Below are 24303 nucleotides of genomic sequence, written 5' to 3' on the forward strand. Positions count from 1 at the left end.
GAGTACAAACTTCATTTGGTCCAGAGAGCCTGTTTGGGAACTGGGTCATCACAGTTGTTAAGCACACTTAAAGAAGCAGGAAGGCTCTTGCTGCTTTCACTCTGCTCTCCCTGACCAGTCCGCCTCCCTTCCCCTTCAGTAAGACCACGTGGAAGTTGGTAGACAGGGAGGAATCACACATGTGGCTGGTTTGTTTTGTTTTGTTTTTCAAAGAAAGGGAGGATATTTTTATTAAAAGTTAATAAAAGTAATACATATTTTATTGTAAAAAGTTTGGAGAATATAGGAAAACACAAAAATTAAAATGAAAAACTCATTTGTACATAATATAGAGCCTGCTTTTATACCCAAACATATTGTAAATGGTTTTCTATGTTAAATATTTTTTCTACAGTCTGATTGTAATGAATATATTAATATAATATTCCATCATTTTGATAGTTCATAATCTATTGTAATCATTCTATTGCACATTTAGGTTGCTTCCAAGTATTTATAATTATAAATAACACAGAGTACTTAAAAGACAACTTTTTTTTTCTACTTTTTAAGGCACTGCATGATCAATACCTAAGCCATAGAAGATACAGAAAAGAATGTAGAGGAAAAAAAATATTTTCTATAATCCCATAACCTAGAAATAGCCACTATTAATTTTTTATCTTCTAGTCTTTCTATGACTGTGTATGATTGCATATGATACATAGTGGTGTATACTGCTTCTTTTCAATCTACAGTATTTTAGGGAAATTTTCCATATGATTAAAAAATATTCTAAAACATAATATTCTGTTTCCTGGGTTTACTATAATCTATGTAACCATTCTCTTAGCACATGTTTTCGGGGGGGTATATGTATGTTTTGCTATTATAAATAATAAAGAACTTCCAATTAAAATATTTTACTAAAAAATAAGTTATAATATTTAATGCTGGTAAAAATATAGTAAAAATGATTCATATATACAGTTTCTGATCTTCATTTTAATTTTTTATTTTTAGTAGTTATTCATTAAAAGGCAGCTGTCCTGCTCTTTCATATTATGAGTTTATGAATGTATATCAGGGAAACCAATTTCTTTGAGGTTTGCTGATTGAGTACCCTTTCTCTAAAGTTTAGTTTTTAGAGTTTCTTTTTAAAAATTTATAAATATAGCCATATTTTAAGGGAGCTTTATAACACCAGTTTTAGGCTTTTGTAACATTATGGACTGCTTCTCTTGGTGTACAATAAAGCAATGTCATAAGCACAAAGATTATTTTAAAAACCAGGAGGGGCTGATATGAGGAGTGAGAGTTTTATTAGGGCCACAACAGAGAGTGACTAAGGGCCTTTTATGTTCCAACTTCAATCACCCTGTTGTAGATGCCCAGCTCCTCAGACCATTGGCGCTTGGGTTCCTCTGTTCTGTTGCAGGGCTCAGTTGCGCTAACTGCCTATTTCTTTTTTTTTTTTTTTTTTTTTTTGAGACAGAGTCTCACTTTGTTGCCCGGGCTAGAGTGAGTGCCGTGGCATCAGCCTAGCTCACAGCAACCTCAGACTCCTGGGCTTAAGCGATCCTACTGCCTCAGCCTCCCGAGTAGCTGGGACTACAGGCATGAGCCACCATGCCCGGCTAATTTTTTTGTATATATATTTTTAGTTGGCCAGATAATTTCTTTCTATTTTTAGTAGAGACGGGGTCTCACTCTTGCTCAGGCTGGTCTCGAACTCCTGACCTCGAGCGATCCACCCGCCTCGGCCTCCCAGAGCTAGGATTACAGGCGTGAGCCACCGCGCCCGGCCCCTAACTGCCTATTTCATGCTGTGGCAGTCACGTGGTTATGGTGCAGAGGGAATGCACACACTACCTCCTTTCAGGGTGGCCCAACCATTACTTCTCAGGTTTTCCAAGTTTTGTTCTTGTTACCTCTATCAGATCATTCCTAATGCCACAGTGGTTTCACATACAAATCTAAGCCAGGGAACTACTTTAGTGGAATTTATGCCTTATTCAACTCTCTACCCAGTGCCTGGCTTATATTAGGCAATGAATTAATCAAATGAGTGAATGAATGCTGTCTACAAAACAAATGAGTCTACTGATGGCCCCATTTTGACAACAATTTGAAAACGCCTAATCAAATGTAAAGTGTATGTGCTAGTGTACACGTTACTGATACTGTTCCCCGAGAGAGATTTTTTCAGAAAAGTACCTACTCATAAGTTACACAGACCTGGATTCCACCCTTATCTACTTTGTGGCTTTGTGACTCTGAGCAAGCTAGCTACTTAGCCTCCCTGCGCTTCAGTTTCCTCATTTGTTATCTGGGCATGAAATGGTTCCTACTTAGAATTTCTGTGAGGAGGAAATAAGCAACTGCAAGTAAAGCTCCTGGCATTTGGTAATTCCTGAATAAAGGGTGCCTCTACTACTAATATTTTTGTCCGTCTGGTGCATTGTGAGTAGCACAGCAGTAAAGGTGCTCGAAACTAGGTGGATCTTGTAGTTGGACAGATTGAACCCTCTTCAGCAGTGTGGCTGTGCTTCCATGGGATTGATTTTATACAAGGAATTCTGCTTCCATCAGCCTGGCCCATGTCTCTACAAAATTAGATAGCAGTGGAGATTTTCTTCAGAGTAGGAGAATCTGGTGGGCGAGATAGATTCCTGCTGGAAAATGAAGCAAAGAGAAGGAATGCTTGGTTTGCACAAATTGCTTTACCTTCCCTCAAAGCCCTTAGTTTCACTTCCAAAAACATTTTGGGAAAATTCTCTTGGTGAAAGAGTTGCTTCGTCACTAAAGGTAACTTGAGAGCAGACCCGTTTCCTGTCTGTCTTTGTGGCTAGCTCTCTAGTTGAAAGGTTCTGCTTCGTACCCGGAGGAGGCTTTGAACATCAGCTGTCTGGAACAATCTCTAGCCTTATCGCTTATTTTAATGTTCCTTGCACAGGGTCACTCTTGGATGTGGTGCTCTGGGCAATCTCACCCCAGAATGCTTCCCTTCCTTTATTTAACCTCTGACCTGTAAAAACAAGAGTTAATCAGGAGTTCTAAGGTAGCTAAGAGGAAGGGGAAGTGTTTGGTTACAAATTAAATATGAACAAGTCATAAGTCATAAATCCCCTGTAGTGCTACCAGTTGTGTGTCTCAAGTTGCATATGGTACAGAGTGTTTGGGTTATAAATTCAAGTTCAGAGCTCTCTGATTGCTTGGGGGTAGGTGCTAGGTTCATTTTCTTTTGGCCTAAAACTCTATGCCTTTTAAAACTTTACTTTTATTGGACCAGCTTCATTCATATCATACTTTTCTCTCTGTGTGCCTGCCTCTCCTCCTTCCTTTCTTTACCTGGCTGCCTGCTTGTGTTGATTGGTGTGCTGTTCTGTGAATTGAGACAGAACTGCTTCCCTGAAAGAAGTTAAGCATATGGAAAAAGTTGCCAAGGAAAGGCATTGAAGCATAGAGCCTAAATGGGTTTAAGAGACAGCCAGACACTTTTATAGAGAGATTTGCGATTGAATGATATAACATTCAAGCAGAGATCTGGGGTGGAAATGAACTTAAATGAGTGCTATTTGTGGAAATCTGATGCCCTGTCTAATCTAGCATTTCCTTAATTGTCACCATAAGCATACATTTAAAGCTTTATACTTTAAATTAAAAAAGGCAACACAGTCTGTTTAAGAATCTAAGACATAGGCCTTGGTTTTTCTAGAAAATGTTCTTAAAAATATACATTTAGGGTAGCAGAGGCATTGGGTCTTGACATGAAGCACTGGAAACTTAAAATACTCTTCTGCCATGTTTGATTAAAACATTTTAAATCGAGCTATTTATATTTGTGTTTCTGAATATAACATGTACACTAATTCCTGAAGCAATAAAGAGCTGACACATGACTAGTGTCCCTGGAGCTGGCAAAGTAAGAAAACACACTGAATTGTTGGGAGGCAGCCAACGATGGATTGCCCAGAACACTGAGAGCTGAGGGGCTTTTGGAGGCAAGTTTTCATTTTATCAGGGCATTACAGTGAGACTACAAGGTAAGAATTTTACATTCTAATCTCAGGGTTGATCATTATACCTGATCATATCGTACCACTAATATTGTGTTGTTTAGAGTGAGTAGGACTTAGAAATCATATCGGATTAGTTTTGTGTCTGAGCTGTGCTCTTAGTAGCTGTGTCATTTAGTGAAGTCACTTCTCTTCTCTGAGACTCAGTTTTCTCATCTGTATCATGGGATAATAATTCATCTCACAGAGTTGTGAAGAGTAATATTTCAAAGCACCAATACTCGATAAATGTTTTCCTCCTTTTCCCCATTAGCTTCCACTTCCTAGCTCTAAAATGAGAATAATATCAAGTGACATCTCAGTGGGATAATTAATTCTGTTGTTTATTACTGAAAGTAGGACAGGACTTCTTGTTTAGCCATTTCTTCCCTTTGTTGTGTTTTTTATAGTAGAGACAGTGTGTTCTTCTCTTAGGCTGTGAAAGCTTCAGTAAGGTGGGCCTTGGTTAGAACCTCACTAACCCATTACATTATATTACAGTGGTAGTTTAAGCCATAAAATGATATGCTCTGAATGGGGAAAATCTAGCAGGTGTGTGAATACAAGAGTGGACAGCATCATAAACTCTCTTAGGAAAATGATGAAAGGCCTATATGCTCACTCTCTCTGGGCTCAATGGAAAATATCGAGAATTACACTGAATTGTCAGTGCTGGTGCCATTATTCCAAAGATCTCATGTTACCAACACTTCACCGGTGATAGCAGAAAAGTGCCTCTGTGCTTTCCTCCTGAGCAATCTCCTTCAATCACGGTAATACTGTCATAGAAAAGAAGACGACAAATCCACTCTCTAAAAGCAACAATTATTGAATACCCATCAAGAGAGAAAAGAGCCTTGTTTCCAAAATCAAATCCAAGTGTATGTTTGGGGAGATTTATATAAGCACAGATGTTTTATGGGAGATTTTTTGTGTTTTTTCCTAATGCAAATTAATATTTCCACTCATTCAGTACATACAACTTATTTTCCTGCATAGATATAATAGGTATCACAATGGGATGTTAATTATGGCCATGAATCAGAGATTCTTGAGCTTAACTGGATACCATAATAAATTTACAGTTTGTGATTAGTTATGAGCAAAAGCAAGATTGGCTTTCATCTCCTAAAGGGGGTTGTGTTTTTCTCTTCTTTAGATTTCTTTGAGTTTTGATCTTATTAGCAATAAGAGTAAGGTATTATCAAAACAAAACAATGTTTACCCTGTTCCAGGCCCAGTGGTAGTTGCACTCACAATTGTTTCATCCTCAAAACAGCCATGTGAGGGTAGATACCGCATTCCGATTTCACAGGTGGGGCAAGGAGGCACATGGCTCAGGCCACAGCTACAAGCAACAGAGCTGTTACTCAAACCCAGGTGGGCTTCCTGACTTTGCAGTTTGTGCAGAGTTGATCAGCAAAGTGTTGCTTCCTCTCAGAAGACCTTCTGGAACCCCTCCTCTGTTCCCTTTGTGAACCTCTATCAGAGCATTGACCCAGCATGTCCTCTTCTCTCTTTAGATTGTGAGCTCCTCAAACGCTGAGACCTGGGTCTTATTCCCCCAAGTACCTGTCAGAGTGCTGAGCACATACTGGGTGGGTCTTAATACACGAGGGGGGGCGCGGAGTATGTGGGTAGATGAGTGATTGAATTCAACTTTTGAAAACGAATGATCTGGAAATGTGTGATGTTTGGACTGGAAACATCACCTCAATCAAACTCTAGAGAAATGTTCATTGAAGCTAATGCAGTCGGCTCAGGAAGGTGTGGTGTGCTTTTTCCCTAGGGAAAAACGTGTACACCTTGGTTGTACACGGTGGCTGTAGTTTGAGAACTGTAGACCAGCACACACAGTTGGTTTCTGTTTTGCCTAAAGGTGGGAATGCTTGTTAGCTGAGTATAATGGGGGAGAAGATATGTCTTCAAGAAGGCGGTTCAGTTAGGATCTAGGGTCTTCCCTGCTTCCTACTTCCAGTTAGTAGGGACAGGGAAGGGATTAGAAGTGTAGGAGTGGAAGGCAGGAAAGTGCATGTTAGAGCTTTTCTCTTCAGTAAGTTTGGAGAGAAGAGTGGGGCAAGTGGGTTAGGAATAGGAGAAGAAGGAAAAGGTTTGGAGCAGATTAAGGGGGAGGATGGACTAAGAGGCCTGTTGCACTGACAGATTAGAGGATTCTTGAGCAATTTTAAGAGCTCACCTATGCTTGAAAAGTTAAGTTTCCAGATGAAAGTAATCAGCGTGGTTTTGTGATATTTCCCATAGCACTTGAAATATGAACAAAAAGTAGATGGAAGGGTTTACTTGTGTTGGGTGAATGGGCAAGGGACAAGATATCTTGTTTATAGGTACACCTTGATCTACTTTGAATATTTGTTTTCTCTATTCTAATTATTTGTCACAGACTCCAGCAGGACACTGGCAGGGATCATTTTGATTCCTGGGTCATTTTCCTAACCAGTATGGTGCCTGCTAAATTTGGATCCCCACCTCCCAAAAAGAATTTGTTGGCCGTTACTGTATAGATCTAGTGGTAATTAATGGACTTAGTAGAAACTATAGAGATGAGTTACATCTGTCAAGGGAAGCTATGAGTTGTTGAATGTCTAACATGTGCCAGGCATAGCTTAGGGGTTAAGTAGTCAATACACAGTCATGATCCTTGCTCTCATGGAGTAACACTAATGTAAAAGACAGCACATGTTATAAACTATGGTGAGTTTTAATGTAGGGTAAACTCAGGAGGTCCTCATATTCTGGGAATAAAAGGCATCTGTTTAAGTGGGGATCAAAAGTTCATAGTCAAAATGAGGAAGAACTTATGATTTTATCTAGAAAAAGTGATAAAATTTTGAAAATTTATTTCAACAAAATATTTTTTAATTCCCATCGTGCATTAATTCTTAGAAAGAATAAATAATGAGTCGAGTTTGCAGGGGAGGGGAGGAGGTTATAATTTTTCTGACTTAATAACACTTCATGTTTGACTTTCAGATAAAATAATCATAAAATCATAATCATAAAATGAGTAATTTTTCCAAAAGTATTTGAGGACTTCAGTTTCCCAAAGGCCTCTCTTACTCTTTGATATTGAAATCATTTTCTTTGGATGTGACTGTTGTGTCACCATCCTTGTTTTTCTTGATTTTTCTCTTCATCACTTGTTGACTGGTCTAATGCAGCCAGGTCTTCATTTATCGGTGACTTTGCCTCAGCTGTGAGCAGGTGTTCAGCATTTCTGATCTGGGCTTCATGAAATCGTACTTCCTTTGCAAGAGCTATAGTTTTCCTTTGTGGTCAGTTTGCATTTTATTATAGATGTTTGACCAGCTGAAACACTGGCAGAGGAGTAGGTAGAGACGCTGGGTCAGACTGGAATGGCTGGGCGAGGACTCACAGTTTTAAGCAGTCACATGATTGGTATTTTCGTCTTAAAACAGCTTCTGCCTTCCTGTCTGCTGGGGTGACTGCAGGGCATGAGGAATTCCCACAGAGTGCTGCAGAAGCCTCCGACCTAGACGTCAGGAATCTCAAAGAGAGCTTCCGAAAGCTGAGATTGGCAAGAGGGTTAGGTAGGAAGAATGTTCGAGGCACTGGATTTGGTGTCTCATGTGTACATCGGATACATACATTAGGTGGCACACATCCTTTTATAGAGGAGGAAACTGAGTCTCTGAGAGACCGTTTTCCTGAGGTGTCGTATCTAGGAAACAGCAGAACTGAGATTGAAAGCTGGGGGTATTGGACTCAAGTCTGTGTTATCCCCAGCGTATGCCCTGCTGCTCTGCTTTTTAACACGTGGGGAGGGTTTGGTTATTTAATATGAAAGCTTTAAATACTGAATGCTGAACAGTGTTAACCAAGGGATGCTTTGTCATCTGATAAATGTTGACAGGAAGTAAGAAAAAAGGGGATACCTCTCTTTGAGTACCCACGTGCAATTTCAGGAGCTCCTCAGACAATAGAAAGTCACCAAAAACAACTGAAAGACCCTGTGCCATGTCACTTTTCTTAAACTCATCTGTCCAGACATGAACAGAAGCAGCTCTGCCACGAGTCCCCCAGGGAGGCACTACTTCGTTGTATCCTCTAATATAATGGTGCCTGAGTGTTTAAGTCTTAAAATTTTATTGTAGATTATTTTTGTTTTTATCTCTCTTTTTATAGGGGAACGAAAGCATTGTATTGATCTTTTTCAAATTAGGTGGATGACTAGGTTATAGTATCTAAGATTTTGTTTTTAGGTTAGCAGAGTGGACACTGGTTCTGACAGGGCTGAGGTATACTGGGGTTAAGGTGAGGGGAAATAATCACTTTCTACCTGGTTCTAAATACTCATCTCAGGATCTTATTCCTCTTTAACGGTCCCTTTGGCTCCCCGCTGATTACAGAATAAAGGTTTGGCATATGCCAGGCCCTGTGGAGTGTGGCCCTGCCTGCCCCTCGAGCCTCGTCTCTTACACACGATCACGCCATTATGCATGCAGATTTTGTCAGTGGGAGCCCTTCCTCACTGGCTTTTGTGTCCTGTTGATATGTCCCGATCATGTATCAAACACTGCTCCCCCCCCTCCCCCCGCAGCACAGCAAAGCATTTCCCAGCCCCAGCCCTGGAATCAGACATTTCTTTAAGGTGCCTGAGTTCCTTTTAATGGAGAATAGTATTTAGAAACCAAGATCGGGGCACTAAGTGTGCTCATTGTAATTGGAGTATCTCTGCTCCTAGTTCTTTGCAGGGCTAAGACTAGAGAATATATATCTGTGTAACGTATATGTACACATATATGTGTATGGATAATACATACATTTGTATTTCTCTTTCTTTTATCTGTGTCTTTTTACCTACCTACCTATCTATTTAACACCATGATTTCACACAGTTACGTCTAATTCCAGTTTGACACCACAGGGTTTATTCTTATCTCCCTATCCAAGTCTGTAACTCTCTTCTCTGACACTAAGACACCTGGTTCCCATTATATATTTACTTGCTTGATCAGTATTGATCTGTTCCTCGGGTGTAACCAGTCTTTCTCTGCTATAGCTCCCTTCTCACCTAACATTGCTTCCTTCATCTTGTTGGGACTGTGACCCCTTAGGCAGGGCCACTGCCACCCCTCCTACAGTGGACCTCTTTCTCAGGCACTTGGACTCTACCTGGCCACCCTTCATGGAAGCCCTCCTGTCCCGCAGGCTCTGACATCCCACACTGAACTGCCTTGCAGATGTTCTTTTTACTCTTCCTGGGTTCTAATACCATTGCTGGTCAATCCCCTCCACTCCACAGAGATGCCTCCTGTACCCCATGCCAGGCCTCACCCCTGCATCAACACCTTTCTCACCCCTCCTGAGTTCTGACACTCTAAGCCATTCCTCCCTCTATGTTGATAACCTCCTTATCCTGCTTGGACTCTGACTTTCCCTTTACTTGGGAGCCCTCCTCACCCTGCTTGGGCCCCAACACACTGTGCCCAGTCACCCCTCCTTGGGGTGCCCTCCTCACCCCACTTGGGCTCTCATACCCTGTGCCAAGTTGCCCCTCCAGGAGGATAGCCTCCTCTCCTCACGTGAGCTCTAACAGGCTGCTCCAGACTACCATTCTCCCAGGCAGCCACTTTCCTCAACCTGTTCAGCCTTTGCCACCCCACTCTGCCACCAATGCCCCTCCAAACCCACCCCTTCCTTGCCTGGTCCCTCCCATCTAATGGCTTTGAGCTGACTACTAGAAAGAGAAGTTGGAGAGCTTTTAAAATTTTTAATGGTTTCCTACTTTAATACTATGACAAAGAAGTAGAATCCCATTATATATACACACAACCTGTACAAGATCAATCATACATGTGTGCACACCAGTGGGAATGGTTATCCTGACAATCCATTCAGTGGAGTGAGATTAGAAAAGTGAATCATCTGCCCTCAGTTGGACTCAGTTCTTGAGTTCAGCTCAAGAGTGAGCAGTTCACCAAGTTGACAGACTTAAACATAGAAGGTTTCCATGCAGCATGTCGCCGCCCCCACTCAGTGTGACTACTTTGTATCTACACAAACAGTGCTGTATTTTGAGGGCAATGTAAAGGTGTTTAAAGGGTGATTTTGACCATGGGCCATTGCTGCTGTAAGTGCTATCTTTACAACCTGCCCTCGCGCCACTTACAAGGCCCTGTGGTGCCGGAGTCAGCGAGGCAGTGTGTGTAGGAATACGGTGGTGCTACCTGAGTTCTTCTCAAGTTTAAAAACCTTGTACCACCTCATGCAAAACAGAAGCCTCTCTATTTGACTGTCAGGCCTGGAGCGAGGGCAAAGCTTGGGACAAAGGCACCAGGGCCGGAATTAGTGTGAGAAGCTCGGATCCAGGCCGGTGCCTGGGAAGCAGGCTGCACCCCTGTGGCTGCCCCCGTCTTCTGACTGGGTCTTGATGCTGCTCCATTGTAGTTTTCTAAATCAGTCCAAAAGCCTGAATTAAATAGAGCACTTGGGAAGGATTTCCAGCTCCTCCCACTCAAACTGCTACTGTGTTCCTGACTAGGACCTTGGTCGTCCTGAGTGCAGGGCCCATTTGTGATTTGTCTTTCTGCCCCGGCTGTGGACCACCACGTAGCGACACTCCGCAGTGGGACTCGAGGGGTTACATGAAGCAGCAAGTGGAGGCAAACCAGAGGTGTTTGTGCCCCTTTACGTGCCCGGGGAGGAGAAGCGTAATGGAGTGTTTGTTTCCTGTCTTTGCCCTGGGAAGGATTGTTTACTCGACGATGACAGACACGCACAGAATGGAGCGGAGGGTCTCCACACCCTCACCTGCAGCCCGGCCGGCGCACAAGCTGTCGCTCCGCCACTAATGAAGCGGCACAGGAAGCACCGCTGGAGAAAGCTCTGCTGTGAACCCTGGCCTCCCGGCAGGGGAAAACACGCACCCTTTGAAGAGGAAGACAGCTGGGTTTTGGTTTCCAAACCTTAACACTGCCATCGCTAGATATTCATCTGTCAGTACACAGGGGACGACATGTGGGAACCAGTTGTGTCCGGTCAGGCCAAAGGGAGAAAGAAATGGCTGACTTCCAGGGCAGCCACCAAACCTCCCGTGGCCAATGGTATGGTCTGCTTAGCATGGCCAGAAAGAATTGATTTGGTGAGGCTGAGGCTGAGTGTGAGACCGGGCACTGTCTGCTGTGGGCCAGGCAGTCATCACCGTGTTACCGCCTTCATCCTGGAGGCAGGGGAGGACGCTGAGGCCGGAGCTCCTGCGCCCAAGCTGTGTTGGTCAGTTGAACCTAGTTGTCCAGAATCACTTTGATGGATACTACAGTCCTAAACGATCAGCCTGTCCCACATCACTTCAAGTATTCGTAAAACGATTCAGCTTTTCTCTAGTTTACTTGAGGTCACAGTTTCCTTACAAGGAAATAACTTTCTTTTCTTGCCTTTCCCCCCCTCCCTCTTGACTTGCAGTTGCTGAATTTAACTAGTGGTATTTTGCTTTCAGGAAAAAAAAAATATTTGTAATCCTTGGTCGAATTTGTTTACTGAGAGTCCTCTAATCTGTGTAAGAGTTTTCTTCTGAGGGGATTTCTTGTTTCTGCTATAATGGCTTTTAACTCGACTGAGGTTTATGTAACAGAATAGGAAGGGAGAAACTTATCTCCTCCCTAATCCCCCTTGAATGTTTACATTGCTCTGCCAAAGTAAATGCTATGTAAAGTGGCAGCAGTCATTTGCTGTGTAATAGTCAATATGCAGCTGCCAGAGCTGATTGAAACATATTAACATAAGTGATAATACTGTCAGAGAAGTGAAAAGTTAAGTTGCTTATCAGTATATTTTGATAAGCTACTTAAATTTTACAGTAGCGTGGGCTGGCTTCAGACAGACACTCATGATAAAGGACTGTGCACTTTATCTGTCCTCTCTGTTGCCTCTCACTTCATTTATCACCCTCAGCAGTACAGCCAGTAATCTGTGTAGGGTGGCGATTCCCCTCTCCCTGGCAGGACGTCACATCTGTGCTCTACATCGTGTCCAGCTCTATCAGTAACGGACTCTGCTAGCTCAGCAGGGTGGACGTGACCAGGCCAGCAAGTGCTTGGTACAACACTCTTCTCACCTGCCTGTCTGATGTAGCTTTGGAAAAGTTCCTTGTAGAGAACAAAGCCATTTAAAGTAAGTGGCAAAACGTCTTTAGGGTGGCAATGCTTTTCAACAACAATTCCGTAGTACTGATGTTCCTTTACTGTCAGTCTTTGTCTAGTTTTATTCAGTAAACGCTGAGCACTTGGCACTGGGAAGACAAAGTGAAGAAAGGTGTACTCCTTCCTCCCTGTCTGCATGCATTCTCTTGAGAAGACAGACACGCCATAGGGGACTGCATCATGCAGGGGGGAGTGTCATAGCAGTATGCTCATGACCAGGGCAGCACAGAAAAGAGGGAGTTAGGGTGCTTGAAGTGAGAGTGGTGGGGCATTATTAGTAGGATAAGTGGAAATCAGCTGGACTAGACCATGAAGGTGAGAGGGAGGACAGGGCAAGTGTATGCCAGCTCAGGCAGGCTGAGGATGCCTGGGCATTCCTGGAGCGGGAGGAATGACAGAAGCATGTACATGAGTGAGAGAAGACAGCCAGAGGTGGTCAGGGCCTGACAGTGAGGAGCCTCGAAAGTCATCCTGACAAGTGTGCACTGGATCCGTAGCAATGGGATGTCACTGCAGGAATTTAATCCAATGTGTGGTATAGATTTGCATTTTAGGAAGACCGTTCCAGGAGCCACAAAAGGGGTGGACCACAGGGGTAAGGCAGCAGCCAGGTTGTCAGAATTAAAGGCGAGCGCTGGGCAGGACCTGGTGGAGGGCAGTGGAGATAGAGACTAGAGTCCCTCCTGAAATAAATAGGAGGGTGCGTGAAACATAGACTGTCTGCTGTGGCAACATGAGCAGCTTCTGGCGCATGGGACCCTGTGCAGACATTTGCAGTGGGAGTACTGTGTGTGTCCCATCATGAGAAATTGAATAGAAGCTTTCCTGGGAAGGGTGGGTGTGCTGGGAATGGCCAGGGCCGGGGTGGGGGGGAGGTGCTACTCAAAGGTGGTGCCTAATTGCAGAGTCTGCTTTGAATTTTTACTCTATGAACCTATTCTAGCTCTGAGCCACGGGAATAATTTATAATGGACGTTCAATCCTCTGCCCGACACAGGCAGTTTTTTAAATTCTCAGAAATAATTGGCATTTCGCCAGTCTGTGTTTCCAGCTCAGTCCGACAGGAAGACTCTTCAGGATATAGAGAAAAACTGAAATGTATCAGTCTTGAATTCGGTCCTGGTTAAAGTGTTTGACCTGCATACTAATATTTTGTGTTTTTCCTCTCTTCTTCCCCCAGCTATCTCCCCTGGTTCGAGGTATTTTATAAGCTACTTAACATCTTGGCAGATTACACAACAAAAAGACAGGTATTTGCCTTTTTTAAATCATTCTTTTTAACAAGTGGAATTTAATTTTTATTATTGTAAAAGTAATACATGCTTTATATTGCACCAAAACATTTGCCAAAAAGTAATGCATGCCCATTATAGAAAGTGTGAGAAATTCAGAATATAGTAGGAAGGGAAAGAAAATCACTCAAATACTAAAGTAAGTATTTCTTGCTTTTTGGGTTGTTTTCTTCCTTAATTTTTTCTTTGTGCTGAAGAAATAATAAATAAACCCTTAGCATTCACAGAATTAATATTCACAATTTCTAATATTCCCAAGCATCCCTGAAAGTTCATGACACGTATTAAATTATAATTTTGCTGAGGCACAAATCTGAATTGCTCATGTCATGCTGCAAATCTGGGGTTTGCAAGTAAAACACTTAACTGGCAAATGACCTGCCCAGCTGTCCTGAGTTCCCATTTCAATAAAGCTTTGTGGTGCTCTTACAGTAATTTTTGTAAGAGTCTGAAAATTACTTTAAAAGTTCAGCTGTGCCTTACTGTACTTTTGAAAGAAATGGTTTGCTAAGGTATCTTCCATGGATGTCAAAGGCCAATTGGAGTAGCCCACGTTTTTAGGTGCCCTTATGACAGAATCATTTCTCCTGTGTTATTAAAGGTGTTGTAAATATTTTTCATGGCTGCATAACATATCATGTACCTTGATTACTAAAACACTTTCCTATTATTGGGAATTTTTATCATTTGGGATTTTTCCACTATCATAAGAAGTATAACTATTAGCATCTTTGAGCATAAAATATTTTCTTCATTTGGATTGTTTCCTAAAAAGGAGTATCCCAGGTGGGCCATTGTAAGGCCAGTGGACATAAACATTTTTAAAGCATTTGCCAAACTGCTTTCCAAAAGAATTGTATTGTATTCTTAAAGGATGCCCTTTGCCAACAATATATTGAGAGTACGTGGGTCATGACACTCTCACTGGTATCATTTGTTGAATTCATTGCTTATTTGATGAGTAAAAAGTCTCATTATTTTAATTGCATTTCTTTGATTATTAGTGAGTTGAATATTTTTCCGTATATCTAATGTCATAGTTTCCTTTTTGTAAATGGCCTAGGTTTTTTAAAGTGATCCATTATTATTAAATGTTAAAAGAAATTTTGCCCTTCATTTTTTTCTGTTGAATGTTAGTTCTGAGAAATGCTCCATAAAAGGGGTATCATAGTTCAGTAATGCTAGAGTTGTGGGGGAGGGAAAGCTGTGTTTCTTTTTTTTCCTCCCTAAGGTTCATATAATGTAGGCTCTGAGAAGTCCTGCAGTGGAGAAACCTGTTAGGGTCTCCCATCTCATTTGGGCCCCAAACCCTTTGTATTCCATGACAGATACTAACATTCTGAGGTAGCAGTGTCTCCCAGAACACACTTTGGGAGAAAGGTAGAAAATGTGTGTATAATGGATAAATCTCTTTTTAGAGATAGATTTACTCCTGGCAAATGTATTCCAGAGGTCACAGTAAATGGAAGGAGTAACTAATAGAAATGGCTCCCTTGATCACTGTCCTCACTCTGAAAAGAAGCTTAGACATCAGGAAATTCTGTCATAAAAGAAGTGATTTCCTCTTTGATGAATGAGTTGGGAGGTCACCTTGGGTCTGTTCATTGATTTCTGATTCACAGTTATCTTTAGTCAAACATTCAGGTTTTCACTCAAATTTGAAAGGTGTCTTTAATAAATAGGATTGTACAACATGTAGGCTTTTAACAGTTTTTGAATTGGAGATTAACTCACATTTATTTTCCTCTGTATGCTCCAGTCAGTCAGTCAAAAAAAAAAAAAATACCCAAAGAACTTAGAACACTTTTTAAAACATGTCTTGTGATTCAGGAAGGTTGGGTAGGTGCAACCTAAGCACGGGGAGACTGGATTATTACCCAGTAAAACTGGTGAACCTTTCCTCCGGACCATTGCTCCAGCAAGGACCCTGCCCCTTGGGGGCGTTTTAGTTGGAATTGTTTCCTCTGAACTCGGGACTCTTTTTATTAAGTTTCTTTTTGTCAAAGGAATTATGACATGGATGGTAGGGAATCTGCCTACAACTAACTTACTTATTTGCAAAGCATTGTTCACCAGATTAGAATCGGAGGAAAGAGTTTTTATTAAAAAACAGTCCCTGCCCCCCCAACAACAAAAAAACCTTCTCCCATCTAAAAGTCATTGGGAAGGTAGGGCAGGGTAGGCTGTGTGTGTGTGTGTGTAAGACAGAGAGAGAGAGAGAGACTGAGACTGATGTCTCAGCACAGGGTGTGGAAAAACAAGATGAGTGACATGATAAGGGTGTCTGTTTGGGTCATGGGCCTGGCGTGGTTATCATGGGGCACTGAGGGCATCCATGTGGAAAGGAGAAAGGGGCGAGGAGGACATCTCAGCCAGGGAGGAGCCTGGCTCAGGGTATCGCAGCCTGAGGGAGATGAGGAGGATGTTCATGCAAGGAGAGTGGTGGTGGCAGCTCACCTGGGGATGTTGGAACTCAAGTGGGATCTAGAGGGATCCCCCCTGGGAGGGGAGGCAGCAGAAGAGGGCCCGGGCTGAGGTGCTGGATTCTGAGGTGGGGCAGGCATTCGTGTGAGAGGGTGGATAGGGGAGGCCCAGCCCTGGATGTCAGTGCCAAGGAGGCCATCTGGGTGGGGAAGGAGGCAGGGGCAGCAACAGAAAAGTGGTTCCATACAAGTAAGTGGATTCAAAAAATAGGGGCAAGATTTTTCACTTTTGTGGAATATAGTCACAAATATGTAAAGGGAGAAACCTAGAATGATTCCTGTATTGGATTGGAATTGGAGCCACCAGTGTGAACCCATGGCTTTTACTATGTGCAGATAGATACAGACATGTAAAGTGCTGATTGCAGATCTGTTATATTCCCTGGTTCTATGCATTGAAAGGGCCTGGCATCAGCAATACCAAATAACAATGAGCTCACCTGGTGCTTAGGTCTTGGTTTCTAAATACCATTCTCCATTAAAAGGATCATTGAAAAAATACCTGATTCCACGGCTGGGGCAGGGAAAGTATAAGTCAAGTCTGAGCTATCTTTTGAGCCAAAAAGTAAGGAAGTGCTCAAAACATGATGGGGACATGTCAGAAAGACACAAAAAATGAGCTTAAAGGGGCAAGGGGGCTCCCACTTATCAAATAAGTTGATAAATTGAAAGTTTAAAGAATGGGATATTGACATAAAATATCATTCCAGAAAATACTTACTTAATACAAAGGGAAAGACTAACCTCACAGTAAAGACATCAGATAAATTGATCAAATGAAAGCAAACATTATCAATAAAGAGACAGACTGAAATCTAAATCATGAGAAAATATCAGACAGTTGAGAGTCACGCAACAAAATGGGTGGTCTCACTGTCAAAATCATACTAATCTCGGAAAGACCAAGGAGCTAGTCCAGACTGTGGAAGACTAGAGAATCATAGCTACTAAATGCAGCATGTAATTCTGAACTGCAGTGTTTGCTGTCAAGGATAGTGTTGGCATCATTGGCAAAACTTGATGGGATCTGAGGGTTAGATGGTAATGCTGCATCAGTGTTAATTTCCAAATTATTATGATTGTCTTAGTTTGTTTTCTGCTTCTATAAGAGAATACCACAGACTGGGCAATTCCTAAAGAAAAGAGATGTATGTGGCTCACAGTTCTTTAGGCTGGGAAGTCCAAGAGCGTGGTGCTGGCATCTGGTGAGGGCCTTCTGGCTGTGTCATAACATGGAGGAACAGCACTCGAGACAGAGAGATGATAGGGCCCAAACTCACCCTTTTATCAGGAACCTACTCTTATGATAATGGCATTAATGTATTCATGAGGGCAGAGCCCTTGTGATCTAATTACCTCTTTAATATCCTGTCTCATAATACTGTTAGAATGGCAATTAAACTTTCAACACATGAACTTTTAGGGGACACATTCAAACTACAGCAATGATTAATTGTGGTTGTGTAGGAGAATGTCCTTGTTTGTTTGTATCTATGGATGGTGGGGCATAATCTTGGCAACTCATTCTCAAATAGTTCAGGAAATAAAAAGAGGGTTTTTTGAACTATTTCTACAACTGTTCTATAAGTTTGAGATTGTTTCAGAGCAAAACTAAACACATGTACACACACACCCATAAATTCATCTCTTTCTTCTGTGAGGAGCTTGTTTGATTTGTCAGAGTTCAGATTGAAATAAACTTGTGGACTGGGCTCATCCTCCTTTTCCTCTCTTTGAGTTCACTACCAAAGACAGCTGTAGTGAGGCCAAGAGGGCTCTGGGCTTGAACACACAAAACCTGCATTTCACCTAAAAACCTCCCTGCAGGCCCCCCCCTTGCTCCCGCCTGCCCTGCAACTTACTAATTGGCTGATTTGAGACAAGTTGCTTCACTTTTCAGAGCCTTAGTGTTCACACCTGTAAAGCGGGGTAGTTGGGAGGATCAAATAGATAACTCATGGATACAAACGTAAACTTATTACTATTCTATTAGCACAAAGAATTCCACAGGGTGGGAGAAACGCCTTTAGGTAATTCTGTGAGCTGTGTTCTTTTGAGCATTTTAGAGGTGAATCCATTTTCAATTGAGTAATTTGTACTGCTTTGTATATCATTATGTTGCTCAGTTTTACTAATTAAAATGCACAGCCACCATCCTAAATTGCATGCTGTTCATTTCTAACTTAGTTCATTTCTAACTTTCCATAATTGGAGGCTGCCGCGTGTACCAGTAAACACTCAATAAAATTAATTGAGGGTAATGATGATGAAGACAAGATCTATAGTGTCATTGTTATTTCTCTCAACCACCCCCGCCCTGTAAGCTAGGATTGTTTGCATTTAAAAGTTGTTGCTATGGAGTTGAGGGGATAGATTTGCTGAGAGCTTATGGTATATGATCCATAAAAGGCGGTCATGGTAGGTGTCTCACTGAGTAGAAAATGTCAAACTTGGTGTGGGAGGATCTATTTGGCTCTTATGTTTGAGGCATACACGGTGTCTTTTGTCCAACCCTACTTGAATATCAAACCTATTTCTGTACTGGGGCCAGCATCTGCCCAGCCCCCTCAGTCACATGTTCCCAGACCTCCCTGCAGGTATCTTACTAAGCGCTCAGCTTTGCTTTTGTTACTTAGTCCTTTTATTTCTTTCAGGAAAATCAGTGGAATGAGCTTCTTGAAACTCTGCACAAACTTCCCATCCCTGACCCAGGAGTGTCTGTTCATCTCAGCGTGGTAAGTGGGGCAGAATATTAGCCATCACTCAGAAAGTGTTTCGTCATTAACAGGAGGAGGGAGTTAGCCAAACAGGATTGGCTTTTGTCATCTGCACCTCTCCCACCCCTAGCCCTGAATACTGAGACCTGTGGGCACAAGGCAGGCCAGGGAGTTGAATTTCTTCCTTTCTCTGAGATTTCATGAGGAATGGACAGGTCCCAGATGTCCCCAGGATCCTTTCTGACCGTCATCCCATTATGAGCATCTCCCGGATCACGGATGCTAGGCTGGAATAGGACAGCTGGCCCCTGCCTGCCTCTTCAGTCCCTGTCCTAGGCTCCCTGTGTCACCGTTTGCCCCCCAGCACTGCCATGCACCTCCCTTTGCTGAAGCCTGTCCTGCACCCTCAGCCTTCAACATTGCCTTCTCTCCCCTGGTTGCCAGGATAACACATATTCATCCTTCAGAACTCAACTCTGATTTTATTTCCAGAGAAATCCTCCCTTGACACCTCACAGGCTTAGCAAAGATTGTCTCCTTTGCCCCAAGCATCTTGCACACTTTGCAGTACTGAGTTACACCATATTGGAATATCCTGTTTTCCTGTCTCCCTCCCTGGACTGTGTGTCCCTTGAGGACAGAGAGGGAGAGTGCTTAGTGTAGTTGCCAGCTCACAGTAATAGTGTCTTTGAATGCTTTTAAATATAGACTACATGTTCTGCAGTGGGCTGGGTGGAAAATCCTCAGAACTATCAACTGGGAAATTCCAATCCCAGTTGTCATCTTGCCAATGACCTGAGTGACCTTAATCAAGACCTTTAACATCGTGGGCTTCAATTTCCTCATCTGTCAGATAAGGTATCAAAAGAGGTGTAGGGAATCTTTTCCATATTTCAGTTACTGGAATTCTCTAATTCCCTAGGTGAAACCCTTGTCACTGCCTTCATCAGAATTCTCAGATAGACACCGTTTGGCCAGGTATTGATTATTATCCAGGCACTATTTCCCCTGTGTTGTGGGGTTGGAAAGTTTAAAATGTTTTGTCTTTTACTTTCATTAGGACGAGGTACAGTGTTGGTATTCAGTGGCTAGAAAGGTATCTGCCCTCCTAAAGAAAATTAATTTCTCTTACAGGTTTTTTCAGAATGATGATAAAATTGAAAGCATTGTTGCTACCAATAACTAATAATCTATTTTATCAAGTTCCTAATTTTTACTAAATATGTATCTTTTGTGTTCAGAACAACTCTACTAAATAGACACTAACATTCCCATTTCATAGATGAGGTGTAGAGAAGAAAAGGCACTTGCCCATCCAAGGTCAGGTAGTTAATAAATGATAAGATTTGGGTTTTCAAACCCAGAGCTAACTTCAGAGCCTATGTTCTTTCTACTGTGCCGTGTGTGTTGAAAGAGAGGGAGGAAAGGAACAAACAAATGAATTTATAGAGGTTTTTGCTCATTTTAATAGAACGCAGGAAGGAAAGAAACCTTGCTACAAAAGTTCTCATGAGGGAGGGGAGACTGAAAAAGATGAACAAATCAGCTTGAAACCTGCCCCCGTCATTGCTGTATAGCTAAGCAACTCTGCCTTTGTCTCTGTCCCTTTTCCTAAGCAGCTTGATCTCACTGCTTCAGTCTGTAATGACATCCGACAGGTAGCCATGGAGTAGCCCAGCTGGGTCACCAGCTGCCGGGGAGGAAGGGCCACTCCTTCCCCTGAATGGCTGCACAGGCAGCATGCCTGCCAGGCCTCAAGGACAAGCCACGTCAGGGGCAGGAGGAACTGCTGGGGTGGTGCAGCTGTTTCATGCCAGTGGTTTCTAGGAATGTTTCTGACCTCCCTTGGTCCCCAGCATTTCATGGGCGATGGAGCAAGACAGAATCTCAAAGGACAGCCTGGGGACTACTTGGTGTTGGAATTGCAGTGGCTCACCATTTACAATCCATTTCATTTGTAAAGACATAGTTTTTATTTCCTGTTCTCTAGGAATTCCTCTCTCCGTATTGCGTTTTTGATTTTGAAGGACTAGGCTCATCTAGGTTATAAATCCTGAAATGTTGATAAAATGGCAATACTGGACTTTTTAGTCACTCTCTGCAAGAGAATATTTCTATGTATCTGATACAGTCGATTGAGAAAAACAGAAACATACACTAGCAATTGAGAGCAACAATAATTTTATATTAAAATATCATTTATTACATGCTAGGCACTTCATACATATAACATTCTTCACAACAGTTTTGAAGTAGATATTATAATTCCCATTTACAGATTCAAAAGCTGAGTTTCTGTGCTATTAAACCAAGTTGCTAAGCTCACATAGCTATTATGTGGCCAACTATGGTCTGAGTTTGTTCTGTCTCACTGCACCAAACCATTCTTCAGTGACTCCGTCACCACGTGGACATCTGTTACTGAATATTTCCTAAAACTTCCTTCTAGCTATCGGCGTAGAAGCTGATAACTCATGGAGTCAAACGTGAACCTTGTATTTAACTTTTCCTATTTTAATCCTCATTGTTAAATTGAATTGTTTACTAGTTTCCATGCTATACCATCTCTGTTGTAAAACTTCTTAGGTAATATTTTGGCATACACACAGATTCTGAAATAATACATTGCAGAAGGTTTTTCTTTTTAAAGTTACTTTTTTACTAAATTTTTTTGTTTTTATTTTTTAGTTTATTATTTTAATCCAAGTTCCTTTAGCTGTAATTTGCACATCAAAAGCACAAGCATAACAGTCTGTTGTGGTGGAAAGAGCACAGCTCTAGTTATATAGACCTGGTTTCAGTCCTGGTTCTACCATCTACTCCTGTGAGACCTTAGACCAACTACCTCACTGAGCATTAATTTACCCATTTGTAATCTGCAGATAGTGTCTATCTTAAAATTAGCTATAGAAATTAGAGATAATACTTTTAAAATATCCAACATAATGCCTTCCATATAGCAGGTGTTCAGTAAATATCTATTAAATATTAGATGAGTAGCTCATGCTATTATTGTTGTTAGTGTCGTTATTACAGTTGTCCTAGGGCCTTTCATTTCAGAAAACCTATACAAGTCATTCCAGAGACCTACTTATTTTGTAATTACCCAAGAATAGGAGAAGGGGACTTCCTGACATGTCACTTGGGGGTCCAAGTTTGAACTTAGGCCATAGCTAAGCTGACCTTCTCTGCATGTGACCTTTCCTGGCGTTTGCACAATCCCATCTTTAATTGGCCAGTACCAGGCTTTTCCCATTCCTGCTTGCCATTGTCCTTGAGTCTTTGAAACAGCAGAGGAGGTGTCATCAGTTCAGCCTGTTGTCATTTAACTCAGGGACACATGCATATTACATACGTGGAGATGCTTCATTGAAAGTTCTTTGAAGAGGCTTTTTCAACTCCACTGAGTCTCTAGCTCCCTTCATTGGAGATCCCAGTGGATGTCAGGAAGTTTATTCACAGAGTGTGCTTAGTGGACAGGGTTTCTCCACTGTTAACCATCTGCAGGGGTCTCAGAGTAGCGGTCCTTCATCTGGAGCTGCTCTTAACATCACTTAGGCCTTTGGGGCAGATTTTGGCCACAGTTTGTAGATGGATATAATCTCAGATGCTGAAAGGAAATGACAGGTTTGGTTGGTAAAAACCATCGGTGACTGAATCTAGTGATATTTTGTCCCTGGGATTCACTTGCCTCATTGAACAATAAATTATGAAACCTACATCTTTCATGTGTTCAGAAACCTACAAACATCATATGGGAATTTAACTTTTAACCTCTTTGAGCTCTTCCTTTATATCTCCCAAAGAAGTTCATCTCTCATAGAAAAAAACTCCATCTGGCAAAGTGATGATTTTAAAATGCGTCTGGTTTAATCGAACATTATCCAAAGAAAGTGGTCCATGAATATTTCCTATGAGTGAAACTGTGTTTGCTCATCTGAGTAAGGAAATATCTTCCAATCATTTACCTGAATTCTCAGTAATGTGCTTGTTATACATTTTAGCAAAAATAAATAGCTTTTGCTTTTGTTTTCCAGCATTCTTATTTTACTGTGCCTGATACCAGAGAACTTCCCAGCATACCTGAGAATGTGAGTACTTGGGAAGAAAAAGTCAAATTTTTATTCTTCTGTTTTCTACTTTTTTAAAAACAAAAAGATATGCTTTAAAATATTATAAAAATTATAACTAATTTTTTAAAAGAATTCATAAAAGCAAAACAAATATTAAAAGCAAAATGCATTATAAAACCAAAAACAAATAAAGAGTATTTGCAAAGTATAGAAAATATAAGACAAGGAAGGATTGTTATTTGTACTTTTCAAAGGTACTTCACCTGTTAATCTGTTGATATCTCATTCTAGTCTTTTTAGAATGTGTTTGTTGGCATAATTAAATCACCTATTAAAAAAGAATCTTTTCCATTTTCATTCATAACAGTCATTTTTGTTGACTACATAATTTTCCATTTGCTATATAGTTTATTTAGCCATTCCATCACTGTTGAACATATTGATGGTTTCTCATATCTGCTATTATAACTGAAATGTTTCTATATAAAGAATTTTCCATATAGAAGTTTTTTTATTAGGGGAGATTTACTCAAGTAGAATTTTACTTGTACTTCTTAGGCTTTTATATTCACTTTTCAGAAAATAAAATAAAGTAGATAAAGTGTAAGTACCCCCATCTCTACCTCTTTAGGACTTAACACACAGTGAACTGGAGTGTGAGAGAGCAGAAGGGTAATGTCTACCCTCTGAACAAGCTGAATGACATATCTAGGCTGGCCTTATGACACATTTTCAAAATGTTTTCCTATGATTATAAATTGTATTATATAGAACCAAATAAAGAAAAGCTACCACTTAGGTGCTTGATTACTTTTCAAAATATACATAACATTAAATGTACCATCTTAACCAATTTTAAGTGTACAGTTGAGTAGTTTTAAATATATTCCTATTATTGTGTAATCAATGTGCAGAACTCTTTTTATCTTGCAAAACTGATTCCACATTCCCCTCTCTCCTCAACCCCTAGCAACCACCATTCTATCTGCTGTCTCTAGGAGTTTGACTACTCTCAATGAAGTACCTTAGACTAGTGAAATCAGACATAGTCCTTTTGTGTCTAACTTACCTCACTTGGCATAATGCCTTCAGAGTTCATCCATGTTGAAGCATGTGTCAGAATAGCCTTCCTTTTTAAGCCCAAATAATATTCCATTGTCTCTTTATACCACATTTTGCTTATATTAATATATTCATCCTTCCATAGACACTTGGGTTGTTTTTACCTTTGAGCTATTGTGAATAATACTGCTTTGAACATTGGTGTACAAATACCTGTTCGAGTCCCTGCTTTCAGTTCTTTCAGGTATATACTTGAATACTTGATTAGTTTTAAAAGTACTATAATAAGTGATATATTTGTTCTATAGATTTACAGAAAGGAAATTTTTCAAAGTGTTGTCTGTAGAACAGACAGATTACAAACGTTGAATAGTGAAATGTAATTAATGAAGTTAGGCTGCAGTATTGTGATCAGATACAGTCTTAATAAATTAGGATTGTCAAGCATATCCATAAAGT

General features: G+C 41.2%; 1 protein-coding gene across 10 annotated transcripts in view; it reads left to right on the forward strand.

Moving 5' to 3' along the window:
* The window catches only part of DENND1A (DENN domain containing 1A), a 492893-nt gene that overhangs the window by 215054 nt on the left and 253536 nt on the right, over positions 1-24303 (forward strand). For all 10 annotated transcript variants that reach the window (XR_006737850.1, XR_006737851.1, XR_006737852.1 and 7 more), the window contains 3 exons: positions 13398-13467; positions 18647-18727; positions 22747-22800. Coding sequence is in view for 5 of the 10 variants with exons in the window: in XM_045563071.1 (XP_045419027.1) it covers positions 13398-13467; positions 18647-18727; positions 22747-22800 (205 nt within the window). In the remaining 5 variants the exon portion in view is untranslated. The remainder of the gene's footprint in view (positions 1-13397; positions 13468-18646; positions 18728-22746; positions 22801-24303) is intronic.

Source organism: Lemur catta, chromosome 10, assembly GCF_020740605.2.
Source record: "Lemur catta isolate mLemCat1 chromosome 10, mLemCat1.pri, whole genome shotgun sequence".
NCBI lineage: Eukaryota > Metazoa > Chordata > Mammalia > Primates > Lemuridae > Lemur > Lemur catta.